The sequence below is a fragment of the Dermacentor variabilis genome, chromosome 2 (genome assembly GCF_050947875.1).
Source record: "Dermacentor variabilis isolate Ectoservices chromosome 2, ASM5094787v1, whole genome shotgun sequence".
In the NCBI taxonomy this organism is placed as follows: Eukaryota; Metazoa; Arthropoda; class Arachnida; order Ixodida; family Ixodidae; genus Dermacentor; species Dermacentor variabilis.
Window position 1 is genome coordinate 133,179,472 of NC_134569.1, and position 16,938 is coordinate 133,196,409.

The 16,938-nt window shown below is 48.2% G+C and overlaps 1 protein-coding gene across 1 annotated transcript in view; it reads left to right on the forward strand.

Moving 5' to 3' along the window:
- Window positions 1-16,938, forward strand: part of IA-2 (tyrosine phosphatase IA-2) — a 700,681-nt gene that overhangs the window by 196,498 nt on the left and 487,245 nt on the right. Inside the window, exon 7 of the mRNA XM_075682014.1 lies at window positions 6,659-7,043. Coding sequence (XP_075538129.1) covers window positions 6,659-7,043 — 385 coding nt within the window. The remainder of the gene's footprint in view (window positions 1-6,658; window positions 7,044-16,938) is intronic.

Below are 16,938 nucleotides of genomic sequence, written 5' to 3' on the forward strand. Positions count from 1 at the left end.
TGGCCACCGGCGTGCCTGCGTTGAGTCCTTCTGCATCCGCGATCGCACGCCATGGCTCGCAAAATAGTTGGCGAGTGCACATGCGCGTGCGTGTATGCATGGGTCGTTTGCAAACTGGCGGCGTGTGAAACGCCGCGCGAGTAGGGACGCGGAAAAGCAGCTAGACCGGGAAGGAGGAGGAGGAACGGAGCTCCTGGCTTTCACTCCGGCTTGTCGGCTCGCTTGTCAGCGTGCTGGCTTCCGCCGCTCGTCGGCTCCGGTGCCACCAGCTACGTTCCCTCGATACACGTAAACACGCCAAGCGCTCTCTCTCCTCCTCGTTCTACTCTCGCACCCGTGTTTCTGGGGCCGCTGTATTTGGGATTCGGCGCACTGTTGTCACCTGTCGCGGAAAAAGACAATAAGCGGAATCGGCGGCCTGTGCCTCTGCCGCCTCTCTTCTCGCTCTGGCATCCGCCGTGCTGCGAACGCGCTCGCACTTCGTTGCATTGTGTGCGTTCTCGCAGAGCCACGGTGGCGGGGGAATGCTGCCTGGCGGGCGCGCCCGTTCTCGGGATCTGCGACGCGCAACTCAGCAGTGCGAGAGGAAAAAAAGAAAGAAATAAAATACTAAAGCTACGATTTCGTTCGCTGCGGCGTTCTCCCACTTTTACGGTTTCTATGCCAGGTTACGTTTCTCCGGTCTCGCACAGTTTTTTTTTTCCTTTTCTTCCTTTCTTCGTTAGCTATGTTAGCTATGTACCTACGCTTCATCGTCGTACGCAAGCCGCTGGCTTGCTCGAGCATCGTGCACTGAGGCGCGCAAGTTTCAGGGCTATCCGTGAAGTGTAAGTTTCCGCACACAGCGGCAGCAAAGGTGACCGAGCCTTTCTTTGGCCTTGTTTGGACAAGAAAACATAAATGCGTGAACTCTTTAATAATGTTTCTATGCGATTTTTGGTAGCGTGCTAACGCCACATAGAAGTGACCTACTGTAGTAAGCCTTTAACCACAAAAAACTATTAGTTGTATTTTTGCGAATGACGTAAAGCTTTTACGTAACTCTTGTTTGTGTCTGCTTGTTTCAAACAACGTTAGAGTTTGTGCCGTTTTTTAATGATTTATTGATTCATTGTCTGAATGCCAGTTTAGACGCACAATCGACATTCGTTCGTGCCCTATCGTCTCTCGTATTTTAGTGCAGGTTTTGTGAGACCCTGTAGTAAAACATTCTAATCACGTTGACAGTTAGTGGATTCCTCGCAATTTCAAAGTGCTCGAGTTGGTCAGAAAGAAAACAAGCTCAACACGCGACACGTTGTTTTAGGCATCGCTAAAGGCACCCTCAACACTGCTAGGCCGTCTCTCTGTCGGTGTAGCCTCTTTATGATGGCTTCCATAGAATGCGCGCAGGTTTATTTGAACACTCCCAGCTCTGCGCCTGTAAAGCGTGCATTACCGCACTAAATTATGTTAGCGGAATAAGCAACCTTACAGGCAATCAAAGTTACTCAGCGCTGCCATTCTTTTTTTTTTTTTTTTACACAAGTCGCTTTACTGAGGCAACAAAGCCGATTAATTTCGCTAAATATTGCTGCAATATCACTGAAAATGTCGCTGAACCTTTTTCGATAAATTTGCGGTAACTTGTAGACGTTTTGGAAGGCTACAGTGTACGCTGACGTGGCGTAAATAATTTACCGAAACGCTTCACGTATTTTATAGGGTCCGTGTAGATGAGAAATAAACAGTGAATTTACCAGCTGTGCGTAGCATGTTTTTAATTTCCTAATATACTTGCATAAGAACGGATGACAGCAGCTGAAGCTTGCCGCTGTAGCCTAGTGGCTATGGCGTTGCGCTGCTTAGATTGAGGTCGCGGGTTGGGTCAAAATTATTCCGGAATCTGTGCCACAACGGCTGTGAAAGCCGCCGTGCTATGAAACAAAATGCGAAGACCACTAATGTGTAGGCAACCATTGTTTTATCCTGGTCACTGAACCCACGTTTCGTACAGGCAATTTTGGCCGCTTGAATGTAGCTTTTCAATAATAAAAATGCGCTCTAGAAGGCTATCTTCAAAGCAATTTACCTAACTTCCGAAGTTGTTGAAATGGCGCCAGCTGCTTTCTCACGTCGCTAAATAAATCGCCGATGGCTAAATAGGTAAATTTGTCGCTAAAGAGAAATAAAAGTTACTAAATCTAGGGACAACACTGGCAACACTGGTTAAAATGGCAACACTGGTTATTATAAACAATACAAAAGAGGCCCATCATTCTATAGCCATTATGTTCCTAGTGTGTGACTGTTGCGTTCCTTTGGATAAAACCTTTAGATAAAGCCAGCCTACACGTGGAAGGCCTCGTGGGTCAGCTACAGCAGGTGGGGCATAGATAACGAGTACTCCATGTCAGATAGACTATCATACTCGCATCTACGCTCCACGACCTACCGCTGACTAGCGCGGCCTTCCATGTGTAGGCTGGTTTTATCTGAAGGTTTGTCTCGCTACCTTGTTAACAGTGATAGCGACATGTCGTTCAGGCAGGACACTATTTAACGTGGATCACGCGCTTTCGATAAATCCGTTAGTCTGCGCTTGTCTGTCTCACTTCGTTTCCTGTGCTCTGTCCTACCGCGAAGTTTACTAAAAAAATTTGCCCCGTACCGACTCGTTCAGCTGGCAACGCTTTTCACATTGGAAGGTGTTGTTCAGGAGCTCATCTGACACACGTCCTTCTACTTCGAGTAGCCAAGTACAGCTGACGGTGGTTCGGAGCAGACGACAGTCAGTTACACTTTCTGTGTATATACATGCTGGGTTTTTCAGCGAACACTGTCAAAATTTTTTAAGGTTGCCTGTGGCAGATAGCTCGATTATAGTTTATGAGCCGGTCTTCTCGAAGCGGCGGACATTAGCACACAAATATTAAAATGCAAAATTGACTAATTAACAAGAATTCACTAATTAACCTTTAGCTAATTATCTTATGACCCATATTGCAATGTACAAATTCTAGCAGTGGACTTCGCAAGGCGGATCCACTTGGAAGGAATTCTGAGGACGACACCAGTTTCGAGATATGAATACTCGAACTTTGCGGAGAAATGCGTTGGCGTTCCAGTATACTTGTGGTGCTTCAGTGCCTGAAACGACGTTTTGTTAACAAATTAACTGGGACGCCAATGCATTTCTCCGCAAAGTTCGAGAATTTATATCTCGAAACTGGTGTCTTCTTGAAAATTCGTTCCAAGTGCGAACTCCTTGCGAACTTGCGAAAGCCTTGCGAACTCCACGGCTATAATTTGTAAATTGCAGTATGGGCCATAATGTAATTAGTTAAAAATTAATTAGAGAAATTTTACTAATTACTCGATTTTGCATCTCAATTTCTTGTGCAAGCAGCGTGCGTCGCTTCTAGTAGACCAGTTCATGAACGATAATTGTGATATGTGCCACAGGCAACCTTTAAAGTTTTTTGAAAGTGTTCCCTGAAACACACTGTATATACGCTCTTCTGAGCATACCCCACGCCACCCCGTTATGTATTTGGTGGCTGAACGACCGCCGGTAGTCGAAGAACGGACGACCAGCATCGAGGTCTGGAAGACGATCTCGCTTCTTTGCGTGAAACGCGCTTTTTGTGCGTTTCGTGGCCAATCGCGGTGGCGCAAACATAAAAAGGAAAAGCGAGTGTCGTCGAGCGTGGCAATCTTAACTGAAGGTAGAAGCCTGAACAAAAAGGAAGCACTGCAAACGAAACACAACCCCATACTTCTCCCGCGTGTACGGCTTTCCACACTTCAGGCGCAAACCTTTTTTCTTTTTTTTTTTACAATTTGACTCTCCTAATGCGGAAGCAACGGATTAAAATAAAATTAAAAAAAAAAGAACGAAAGAGCCACTTGGTTGTTTGATTTGCTGGTCGTTCAAACTACTTCTAGAAGCAAATTTTGACCGATGTGTCTGCTATTTGGAATGATGAAATTAAGAATGCTGGAGATAACGCGAAAAATAAAAGAAACAGAAAAAAGAATCACCGCCCCATCCAGTCTGTGAAGATGGTCGAACAGCGAAGCTGTGTTAGTTAAACCGAGTGTTACACCATGCAAGTCAAACTTCGCACGCAGGTTATATGGCGGGATGGAACATGCGGAACCACTACTCCAAAGCTCCATATATTGGGCGCAAGGCCCACCACTGGTGATGCGGGCGCTGCAATCGTTTTGACGGTCGGTTGGATTGGTTTGACGAATGACGTGGCCGCCGACACGCGCCCCCAGTATCGCGTTTCAATCGCTGGTACCTTACAAATTTCGTTATAGAAAGTCTGTAGACAGTCTATATATATATATATATATATATATATATATATATATATATATATATATATAGAGAGAGAGAGAGAGAGAGACTGTTAATATAAGAATGTTTGTAAGGGATTACTGTTCATTGGCCGCAAACCGCCAGCATAACATTTGTCTCCTTCGCGGCAGGGTGGAACCAGTCGTCGGTAAATTCGATTCCGATATGACTCGACTGCCGAAAATGCGCCGTATGGCAACCGTATAAGCCTCCCGTATATGATAGCATCCTCACGGTGCGAAAACAGTCACTCCTACACCTTTCCCCCTGTTGAGATATTATTTTCCTTTCCCGCTAGGTCATGTGACCTTTTTTTTAGCGAAGTCCGACAACGATGGCACAGGGTCTGCATAAACAGCTTCGCTGTAAAACGCGACTCACAGTCGGCTGATGACTGTAGTTCAGCTGCTGGACAACAAGTACCGAAATTTAAAAGGTCGATTGGTGTCGGGTCGCCATTTAGTGTGGGAGGAGAGACGCTTCTTGCGTCTTTCTGTGACAGAGCTGTTTGGTATTTGAGTCAGGTTTCTGCGATCGTCCTCCAGATTAGTGGGCCTATCGTAACCTCCCCTTCCTACAATAATAGGCCACGCAAGCACTCATGACACCAAACCACACGCGAATTCGTGCGCATATTGGGATATTAATAAGGATCACACACACCAGGTAACTGAAATTAAACAATTCAATATTTCACTTTGTGAGATCATGTCAGCATACCCGCGTTTGGCGACAAGAACCTTTCAGCTCTCGACAACGCCAAAATATCTTAAGACAAATTTCCGCATTTTCGGTAGAAACAGCTTACGGATGAATTTCAATGGCAATGCGAAAGCATTTGAATGAAGGCTCGTATAAATACTCATTATCATCATTATAGGCGTCGTAATATAATCACCACCACCATCATCGTCACCATCATCACGTGCATAATATCAGAGATGACGTCATCATACGATGCCATAGCTCTGACATACGCTCGCTCGCTCGTTCGTCGTCCTTTCGTACGGGCTATTCGTTTACATTGACAATAATCGATCGTCCTTGACTTCTGCACATTTTTTTCTTCTTCCTTTGGCGTAAGCTTATCCGGCCGTAAATGCCTCATGAGGGAATAATGCCTCATAAATCCAGTAAATAAATACTTGAGGCACAGAAATCAGAAATATTTATCAGAAATATTTATTGTTCTAATATTGGGGCTTGTATTATACATAATTATTATTGTTACTAAAGAAGTGGTATGTCGCGATTTTCCACTAGTGAACAACAAAGTTAGCCTCTGGATTCACCATATAGCTGTGCACACAGGATGAAGGAACTTTGAACCTTAGCTATGACACACACCTTTTCTGTGTCTGCCCGCGCTATCATTCCGAGAGGCAAGTGATGTAAGCAGTGACGGACAGATAGGAAAACTGACCACTGTCATAACGGAAAGTTCTTCGCCAGTACTACGAAGGGAGATCCACGTAGAAGGCTACATCCGCGCTGCTGAAGTTCTTAATGTCCACGGTCCTACATAATAGAACCCGCCGTGGTTGCTCAGTGGCTATGGTGTTGGGCTTGGGCTGCTGAGCACGAGGTCGCGAGATCAAATCCCGGCCACGGCGGCCGCATTTCGATGGAGGCGGAATGCGAAAGCACCAGCGTACATAGATTTAGGTGCACGTTAAAGAGCCCCAGGTGGTCAAAATTTCCGGAGTCCTCAACTACGGTGTGCCTCATAATAAAAAAGTGGTTTTGGCACGTAATACCCCATAAGTTAAGTGCATAACAGACTTTGAGAACGCTGTTTGCTGCCGCTGAATTGCGCAGGCGATTGAATTCCAGTTGGGCTCTTCGCAACTTCTATCCTCTTAAACCTCCTCCCATACAGGATATCCAACCAGAAACTCTCTCATTAACCTCGCTGCATTTCTACAGCGTTTTCCGTCCCTACGACGTCCAGCGCATCTCTCTGGAGGCCGCCACTAAGGTGACTCGACTACAAAACAGTTTATAAAACGAAAATTCTTGAACATGCTGGCCACATCAGTCACTGAAACTGAAAGATATTCGTGTGCTACTGGAGTTTCTAAAGCACGTCAGCCGCAGTGACCATTTACAGTCCTGCTAGGCGCCGTGTTTTGTAAGCACAGAGCTAGCGCTGTTCCCCTTTTCCTCTTCTTATTCCCCGTATTCCTTACGGCCAGTGTAGGGCAGGGAACCGGAAGCCCGTACGGTTGGTCTCCCTGCGTTTCCTCTTGCTTTTTCTCTCTCTGTGTCTCTGTTGCACTCTATAGTGTTGAAACGTCGTGCCTCGCGCAGGTTCCCGTCGTGGAGACGGAGCTATCGTCAGACCTAGACCAGCGGCCAGTCTTTACCGAAGAAGGCATCCAGTGGGTACCGCTGGATCGAGGAGGCGAGGCGCATGCCACAGTGGAGACCGCGGCGGAGCCAGCTCAAGTGGCCACTGCACCACCGGCCGCCTCGGTGTTGCCTGAAGGCAGCGAACTGAGTCGTATGCTGGACGAGGCGACGTCATCGGATGACTCCGCAACTTCCTCGCGGAATGGCGGCGGCAGCTCGGCCGGCGTCGCCGCCTCGGGTACCGACGCGTCTTCTTCGTCCGCTGCGCTGGATAGGCCAGCGGCTCCGTGGGAGTCCAAGCCGCATGGTTGGACCGACAGCCACGAGGACGCACTGAGGCTCGGTGCGTGCTTTCTAACTCCTCTAAGTGGCGAGCTATGATAGACTGTTAGTCAGTCAAAGTGAAATAATTTTTCAGCGCGGTACTCGCCGATAACGAAATAATTTGCACGACATAACAGAAGATGCACCTGCACAAACAAAGCGCTAACTTGCAACTGAAAGATTTATTTCCAATCGCGTGGAAGAAATGCAGAAAGACAAGCAAAAGAAACGATGAACCACATATAGCCCATCACATTGATGTAGGTGTGTGAGCATAGCCTTCTGTTTCCTTGAACCGAGAAAAATGTTACTTCCTCACTTAAAGAAAAAAAGAAACTCACAGAGAAACTCCTCTGGGGGTTGTCTAAGTATGCGTAAGCATTGTGCTATTTGCTCATCTCCACGCAGCCCGGTGTCATTATGAATGTTATGAAATTCATCTGACCAGTATTAAACGACCGCACTGTGGCGACATGAACTGCTGCAGACAACGGCGGAAGGTGAATAGACGACGCAGGTAAACTACTGCCGGTGGCGCCGCAAGGTGCACTGATGACGTTCTAAGGTCATTATAAGCCGTCATCATTCTTTAGCACCTTACCCAACCGCAACGGAGTCGAACCATTCATTATGAACGCGGCTATCAGTGCTTCGTAGGCGGCGGCTGAATATGGCGCGGCCGCGCCGACTCTACCTTGAAAGCGATACGCGATGGAGACAGTCTCGCGTCGAAGCGAGACGCGCGGTACTGATAACTTTGCGAGTGCTGTGGTCTCTCTGCTTAGTTCGCATTGAAGCGAGGGGCAGCACGAAGGTTAATTCGCTCGCTGCTGCGGGCCTATCTCGAAAGCGATCGTCTTATGGGACGGGAGGACGGACGGACGAATGGTTTTTCTCGCTGGGTAAGCGTAGAAATGTTTACGCAAGAATAAGAAAAGTTATTCTGTGTCATGCGGGCATGCGAACGGGCGTGGTATAGGCGGCGACGGTCCATCTGAGTTTCATCATTTCCTTTGCTTGATCTTCCCGCATTTATTCCATGCGCCTGGAAATCGTTAAGTTGTAAGTTAGCACCCTCTGTGTGAATTGCTGCGCTCTCTGTCAGCAAGCATGCTGCACCGACTCACTCAATCTTCAACACTTGCAACAGGATGGATAATTGGGCGACTTCGCAAGGTTGCATACTACGTTGCAACCAGAAAAGTCGCAGACGTAGACGAGACCCACCGGGCTAGCGCTGACTCACAGCTTAAGTAAGGGCATTTATCATGTATTCCATGGGTATTTACTGTCCTGCGTGACAGTCTCGTTTCATATATATATATATATATATATATATATATATATATATATATATATATATATATATATATATATATATATATATATATATATATATATATATATTTATATATATATATATATATATATGCGAAATTGGCTAATTAATAAAAAATCACTAATTATGTTTCTAACTAATTACATTATGGCCTATATTGCAATTTACAAATTATAGCCGGGGAGTTCGCAAGGCGGATACACAAGGTGACACCAGTTTCGAGGTATAAATTCCCGAAGCTTGCGTGGAAATGCGCAGGCGTTCCAGTGAATTTATTAGCAAAACGTCGTTTCATGCACTGAAGCACCACAAGTACACTGGAACGCCAACGCATTTCTCCGCAAAGTTCGGGAATTTACATATCGAAACTGGTGTCGTCCAGAGAATTCATTCCAAGTGGATCCGCCTTGTGAAATCCACTGCTAGAAATTGTAAATTGCAATATGGAGCATAAGATAATTAGCTTAAAAGTTAATTAGTGAAGTCATAATAATTAGTTCAATTTGCATTTCAATTTTTTGTGCAAGTAGTGTCTGCCGCTTCTAGTAGACCGGCTCATAAACCAGAATTGAGCTATCTGCCACAGGCAACCTTTAAAAAATTTTAAACCTTTAAAAACACCCTGTATATTTTCTTCCCGACTGTTGCAATGATTTCATCTTAGGTATGGACTTCTTACGCGACTAAGGATCCGTCATCAACGTACCAGAAGGTATACCCACGTTATCTCAGCACCAAAGTGCAGGGCTACAGGGCAAGTCTTGGGTATTTATGTTACCTAGTAGAACCCTGGGAGTGTTAGCCATAAATGCCCAAGAAAGTGGATGGGACCCGCCGTGGTTGCTCAGTGGCTATGGTGTTAGGCTGCTGAGCACGAGGTCGCGGGATCGAATCCCGGCCACGGCGGCCGCATTTCGATGGGGGCGAAATGCGAAAACACCCGTGTACTTAGATTTAGGCGCACGTTAAAGAACCCCAGGTGGTCGAAATTTCCGGAGTCCTCCACTACGGCGTGCCTCATAATCAGAAAGTGGTTTTGGCACGTAAAACCCCAAATATTATTATTATTATTAAAGTGGATGGGGAAACGGCGCCGCGGTAGCTCTATTGGTAGAGCATCGCACGCGAAATGCGAAGACTGTGGGATCGTTCCCCACCTGCCGCAAGTTGTTTTTGATCCACTTACATTTCCATTAATTTATCGTTTCTTTATTTCATTTATTAAGCGCAAGTAATTTCCCCTATGTTGTCCTTGGTGTCAGTCAAAAACGTGGCAGTTTGGGCGAGTTGGTAATCTGTTCTCCGTTCCCTTTCATTATCCCTTCCACCTTCCTGTTTTCCCTTTCTGAGCTGCACTGCAAGCCTAAAAAAGTCTTGGTGTCGGTGTTTGTTGACTTCTTACGAGATGTGTAACAAAAATCGGGCCCCTCGGTTAACTCCCTTTCTTCTCGTTTATTACATAACGAGGGTCTCGAGTCCGGCAACATTGATGCTTGAAGGTAGCGTGTGTTGGTTTATTGACCGGTTGCCTTCACCCAAAAATATCACGTTCTCGTAACGCCTGCGCCAGAAAGGATGTTCCACATCCGCCGTCAAGGCCTGAGAGTGGTGGCGCAGGCTAACACGCCCAGGGTTCTGCTAGGAAACATAAATACCCCAAAAAGTGGATGGGGTAACGGCGCCGCGGTAGCTCAATTGGTGGAGCATCGCACGCTAATTGCGAAGGTTGAAGGATCGTTCCCCATCTGCGGCAAGTCGTTTTTTCATCCACTTACATTTCCATTATTTATCGCTTCATTATTCCATTTATTAAGCACAAGTAATTTCCCGTATGTTGTCCTTGGTGTCAGTGTTCGTTGGCTTCGACGATGTCAAAGGTTTATCGGAAACGCTCAAGGAACAATTTAGGCGGCTGCTAGCGGTCTTACAAACGATGCGATCCGCCGGCCTAACACTGAAAGCAGAGAATTGTCACTTTGGTTTCGTGGAACTTCAGTTCTAAGGTCATGTTGTGAGTTACCAAGGTCTCCGGCCTGAACCTGACAAATTCACGGCCGTCACAATGTTTCCTGTGCCAAGGGACAAAAAAGCAGTGAGGCGTTTCTTAGGACTCCGCGCGTGTTACCGAAGATTTATTGCCAATTTCTCGCATACAGGTTCGCCGTTAACGCGCCTTACAAAAGAAGACGTCGCTTTCGTATGAGGCGGAGAAGAATAAGCAGCGTTTACTGACCTTTAACTGCAGCTGCAAACGCCTCCTGTACCGGCTCACTTTGACGAGGACGCCCCTACCATGGTTCATGCGGGCGCTAGCAACGTATATCTAGGCGCCGTGCTCGTGCAGTGGAAATACTCAGCCGAGCGAGTCATTGCATACACAAGCAGGACGCCGTCACGCGCTGAGTCCAATCACTCAACTACAGAAAAAGAATGTCTTGCGGCGGTATGGGCAGTTATGTAGTTTTGCCCATATCTCCTCGGCCGTCTTTTCTGTGTTGTCAGCGATCATCATTCACATGGCTGACTGACGAACTTGAAGGATCAGTCCGGTCGACTAGCCCGTTGGAGCCTAAGGCTTCAAGAATTCGATATGACAGTTGTGTACAAGCCCGGACGAAAGCACTCCGACGCCAACTGCCTTTCAGAGTCAACTATTAAGTAGGAAGTCACAGAAGATGACGAAGACATGTCTTTTATAGGTGTTCTAGACACTGCCACCATTGTTCGTCAGCATTGGAATGACAGCGAGCTGATTCCGCTAATTGATTTTTTTGACGGCCGGTTGATTACAAGCGCGTCCAAAACATTTGCAAGGAGCTTGCGATCATTCTGCTTCCGTAATGATGTTCTCTACAAGGAGAACTTCTCTTCAAGCGGAAGCAGCCACCTACTTGTCACCCCAACGTCTATCCGTCATGAGGTCTTGTAAGTCTGCCACGATGAACCGACATGTGGCCACCTCGGCTACACGCTAACACTGGTTTGAGTTAAGGAGATATGTTACTGGGTAACGAGTGCCGCCTTTGTGAAACACATGTGCACGTGCCTTGATTGTCAACAACGCAAAGCACCCCGTTTGAAACCAGCTGGCCTAGTACAACCAGTCTAAGTGCCCACGACGCCATTTGCCTAAATCAGAATGGACCTTCTCGGGCTATTCCCGGGTTCCAATACTGGAAATAGGTGGGTAATAGTTGCCACCGATTATCAGACATGCTATGCAGAAACCAGGGCCCTTCCAAGCGGCACCGCATTCGAAGCAGTGCGATTCTTCATTGAAAACCTGGTTCTGAGGCATGGTGCACCAATGGTGATAGTAACCGACAGAGTTACTGCCTTTACGGCTACACTCCTAAAGACAGTGCTTAGCCTCAGTGGGATGGCTCATGGAAAAACCACAGCTTATCATCCGCAGATAAACGACCCAAGAGAACGCTTGAACAAGACTATCGCGGACACGCTGAGTGTATACGTACAGGTGGAACATAAAAATTGGGATGACATTCTACCGCACATCACATTCGATCATAACAGTGCGCAACAGGAAACAATGCGAAAGACACCATTTACCCTTCTTCATGGCCGTAAAGTGCCGACGATGCTCGACGTGATCTTACCACATGACAGCGGTGATACAGGAACGGACGCTGAAGCTTTCGCTCAACGGACTGAACAAGCGAGACAGCTCTCCCGTGTCGGCATCACCCGGCAACAGGACTACGATGCTCGAAGTTACAGTCCAGGGCATTCATATGTCACCTATCAGAAAGGCGAGAAAGTATGGGCTTGGAGTCCCATTCGCTGGCGAGGGCTTTCAGGAAAGCTACTCAGGATCACCACGATCATCGGGTTTCGGCTTTCCCTCGGCACCCAAGACGCGATGATTCTGTTGAAGAAAGATATAATTGACGAAGATACCCTAACGAAAGACAACAAGGCCATTCTGGGGCTGGACCTGCAGAGCGCCTTCGACCAGGTGAAGCACTCTGCAATCCTAGCCCAGGTGTCCAGACTCAACATGGGCGCAAGAACATACAATTATATCAAGGACTTTCTGACGGGACGGACTACTTTCACGCCAAGGACGAGCACGCAAGGTTCGTGGATGCGGCAGAATACCAGGGAGACTGCGCGGCGTTCGTAGCTACCGTCATCGAGGCGTCGTCCGGCGCGACGAGGGCAGCGGCGAGCTTACGGGTCCGCGAGGCGTGTCAGGCGGAGGAGGTGGCCATTGCCCTGGCCATTGCCGACCCCGGGTGCCAGACGGTGTTGTGCGATTCCCGAAGTGCAGTGCGGAATTATGCAAAGGGCAAAGTGTGTGGTGAGGCTGTGCGCGTTCTGTGCTCGGCTGACCTGCAACGACAGAATCGGTGTGTTAGAATCAAGTGGTTCCCGGCGCACGCGGGCAACGATGCGTCCGAGAAGCACGATAACCACAACGAGACGGCACACGCAGTGGCGCGAGCGCTAACCAACCGCGCCGCTGCAACCGACCGTCCAACGTGGTGCAGTGCCAAGGACCGCATTACGACGTTCAACGAACTTACCCAGTTCCACCGCCTGGCTCGAAGGACTTTCCCACCCCCGCACCAGGGGCTGAGCCGAGCGGAGGCGGTGCTGTTCAGACAATTGCAAACTGGTTCTTTACCCACCCCAGTATTAATGACTCATCTATACCCTAAATTATATGTGAGTGATGTGTGCCGCGTGTGCCAGCGGGAGAGGGCCACCCTGACGCACATCCTATGGGATTGCCCCAAGTTCCCCAATGAGGCTTCGACAAGTACAACGATTCCTCCGCGACTCGCGGCTGCGGCGGAATGCTACGACCACGAAAGCCAAACCTGGGCCGTCCAGCAGGTCTCGGCGGCTCTTGAAAGACAAAGGCCGCGCGAAACCGACGGAACGTTGCCCCACAGGGCGACCAACCGCGGGAGTAACACGCGCTGGAGTTGAGTAGAGACCACCCGCTGAGAAGACGTCAGGGCCCGCGTCACGGCGCCATTTAGTCATGGTGTCGTTCTGCAGGCGACTACATGAAGTTGTCTCTCTCTCTCTCTCTCTCTCTCTCACTCAGGAGGTACTTTCATCCGTACAAGGTTGTACAAGGTCTCGGCGACGCGAACTATGAGATTATCACTGACAGTTCTCCTTCCTCTAGAGCCAGGCAGCGTCCATCAGAAGTCGTGCACATTGTGCACATGAAGCCCTATTGTTTGGAATGAAGTGAGGTGCCCACAGCTCATCTGACACGACATCTTCCTGCCGTTGAGTGAGCATCGGGACGATGCTCTCTCCAGGGAGGCAAATGCCACACACATAATGGGGCACGTACACAAAGACGATGATCTCGCGCTTTGGAAAAGGGAAGACGAGGTCCCCATGTAATCTTTTTTCAGCTTGCCTAATTACAGTGTCGTAGCCTGCTTTCCCGGTTCCTCCTGTCTGTGCATGGTGACTATATATATATATATATATATATATATATACATACATTCGACGAGACGCACGCTCATCCTGTCTGTCTCGTCTAAGTTCGTTTCTTCTTGCACTGCAACAAAGTATGCTACGTCAGTTTACTTCGAGGTGACCTAAACTGCTCTAAAAGAAAGTCAAGGTGGGGAAATGTTTTTTCTTTAGTTTCTAGTGAGTTCTCGGAAGTGCGGAATAAGTGTACAGTCAATTCCTTCGTCTTTTAGTTTCGTAGAGAAGAATTGAATCACTTGTTCAAAGCAAGCGTAGAAGTTAGGATGAAAAAAAAAATATGTCGCAGTTTCACCCGATGCCCGAAGCGTCGATTGCGATGGCAAATTACCAGACAGGTATACAAAGCAAGCGTAGTATTTTTGTCGGCCGTATCAACTCGTAAACATTCGCTTACTGACTGAATCAACAAGCATCTTGTCACGCGTGCACAGGCAAACATGAACAGAGCTCACTCGATGACCGCGGACACTCGCTGGCAAAACGATGAACATGAGGAAATGTGGCAGTAGAGCGAGCGCATTGACCTTCGTACTGCCTGTCGCCTCAACGCGAACTAAGTGGCCAGAACGCAGCGCACACGACGCTGACAGCCCTTGGCGCACCTAAAGTCCGTACCCATCGCAGCACGCTTTCAAGATAAGCCGCGCGCGACCGCACTCAGCCGCGTCATGCGCAACCGCCGAAGTAGGACGCCCCCTCCCCTCGCAGTGTCTTACGCACGACGGAAGACGGCGCGCTTCCTGCCTGTCTCCCGCCCTGCGCGCGCGATATTGAGCCACCATCCTCGGCTCATCCTCGCACCCACAGCATACGGCTCGTGTCAACGTTGTTATCGCAGTTGTACTATGTACGGAACGTCACGGTGATAGCGATGGCGACGACGACGGTGAAAATGCTCCTGAAGTGTTCGTATAGTTACCATCGCAATAAAACTATACCTTTGCCACTGCTAACAGAAAGCGGCACGTCGAACATGGGGTCAGACATGCCAGTGCCTTAAGGAAATTGGTCGTTATTACAGTACTCGGCAATGCTCATTGCTATAAAATATAGCTACACTGGGTAAGCGAATGGCTCAACTTACCCTCCACCCAACGTCCGTCTTCTTTATTTCTTGCCACTATTGGACAGAACTGGCAAAAGCGAGTTGCATACACAAATGTGTACACAATGACTGAAAGCGCCAAGACGCAGGTGGCAGCTGCTCGTCAATTGTGATATCTCATGCCGAAAAGTTTTAGATGACAAAACGTGGAACCCGGCCACTTGGCGTCTACGGCTTCGTGGTGACAGCTTGTTGTTCCCGGCCATGGCAATCATACTGCACAAATGGGTATCGCGCAAAAAATAATTATGCCGATTTAGGTGTACGTGAGAAATATCACAGGTAGCAAGAATCTTTCCCGAACTCTCAAATACAGCGCCTCATCCAATTGAGGTATTTGTCTTCGACATATAACAAGTGTAACCTCAAATGGTATTGTACATGGTGACCAGGTGCGGTGGTTCGTCGGTCGGCGCGTATATATTTGCGAAGTGGCAGTATTCTACAAATTTCGTTGCGCAGCCGTATATAACCAAAGGAAAGAAAATTAAAGGAAACAAACGCGCCATCTGACCGCCTACGTCTCTGGGGACCTCTAGAGCACAAAGTTAGAAATATTTGTGCCAGAATTTAAAGAAAAAAATTGCTCACCCGTCAACATGTCAATTGTTGCAGTTGTTCTACACGAGAACGGCAGCGAGCGGAAATTTACTGAAGAAAAAGGTATAGAGTTCAGCTTACGCAGTACTCCTCTGTAGCCTGTTACATCGCAGGGAAGGAAAGGAAAGAAAAGAGGAGAAACAGAGGGTTATGAGAAGAGACGACGACGGCAAAAAAAAAGAAAAAAAAGATTAGGCGGGAATACGCAGAAATACATGTACGGCAGGATCATTCATCAACGAAGCCCTAATGTTGCATACGAATTTAAACAAGACACATTCAACCTTCTCAGCAGGACAATGCGGAGTTCCGCTATATGGCCTCAGCAGAACGTCCTCAAAGTACAGCCTTTTGTCATAATATGTTAAGGAGCCGATCAGTGCTTGCTATTCAGGCGCGTACAGGAAGTGACCGCAACGCCAAAACGATTCTGCGCTAAAGACGAGCTCTTATTTACTGAACCTAAGCTCAATGTGCTAATCACCAAAGCAAGACTATGACTGCTGTCGGGCACCGTTTTCCATCAGCGAGAGCACGGGCTTCGGCGCTTGCGTCACACCGCCTGCTTCTTTCCTCGCTAATGTTGGACGCAGCCTGGCATAGCTTAGCAGCGGAAATAGGCGTCCGATGGCATCACGGCTGCTCCTGACGCGGGAAATCCCGAGCTGCGACGCATCTAACAGGATTGCGAAACCAGGTAACTGTAGTAATTGTGCTGCACACGCAACGAGCTAATGAATGAGGCGCTGCTGTCAACGAGCTCGTCACGCAGATACGTACCAGAGCATCAGTATGCAAGAGTTCGCTCATACCTCCGCTTTCTAGGGAGCAGTAACGATTACGGAACGGTTATTCTTACAGCGATAGCTGTCATGGGTCATTTTGATGTCCGCCGCTGGTGCCGTTGTCCGCCGATGATCGTCGCAGAAATGTGACAGTTCTCAACGAGAAATGTTTAGCAAAATAAAATGTGCGGTGCTTCACGTGCATTTGGACTTCTGCCCAACAGAGACGCAGTCAGAGGTTTCACCTCTCAGCTACTTCGCCGATGCTTCAGCATAGAAAAATATGGCGTCTGGAGAGTGCGTTCACGCCGCTAGCTGCTGCAGCTTGCTGGCGCTACTCTCTGCAGCTGAAAGCGAGCACCGGTGAGAAATACTTTAAACGAAGCAAGTGGTAAAATGCGAAAGGCAGGGCAGGAAAGTGAGCGAGAACTGAGCGCCCTTCCACTCTGTGAAGAAGGATGACCAGCGAAGCTGTGCATGTGGGCCCTGGAGAGCACTAGACAATGGTTCAGGGGACCGAACGGCGCTCTCTCGCTGAGGCGCCACGTGTGGAGAAGTTGTGAGCGGGCGCTGCGAGCGAACTGGATTTAGGGTGCCT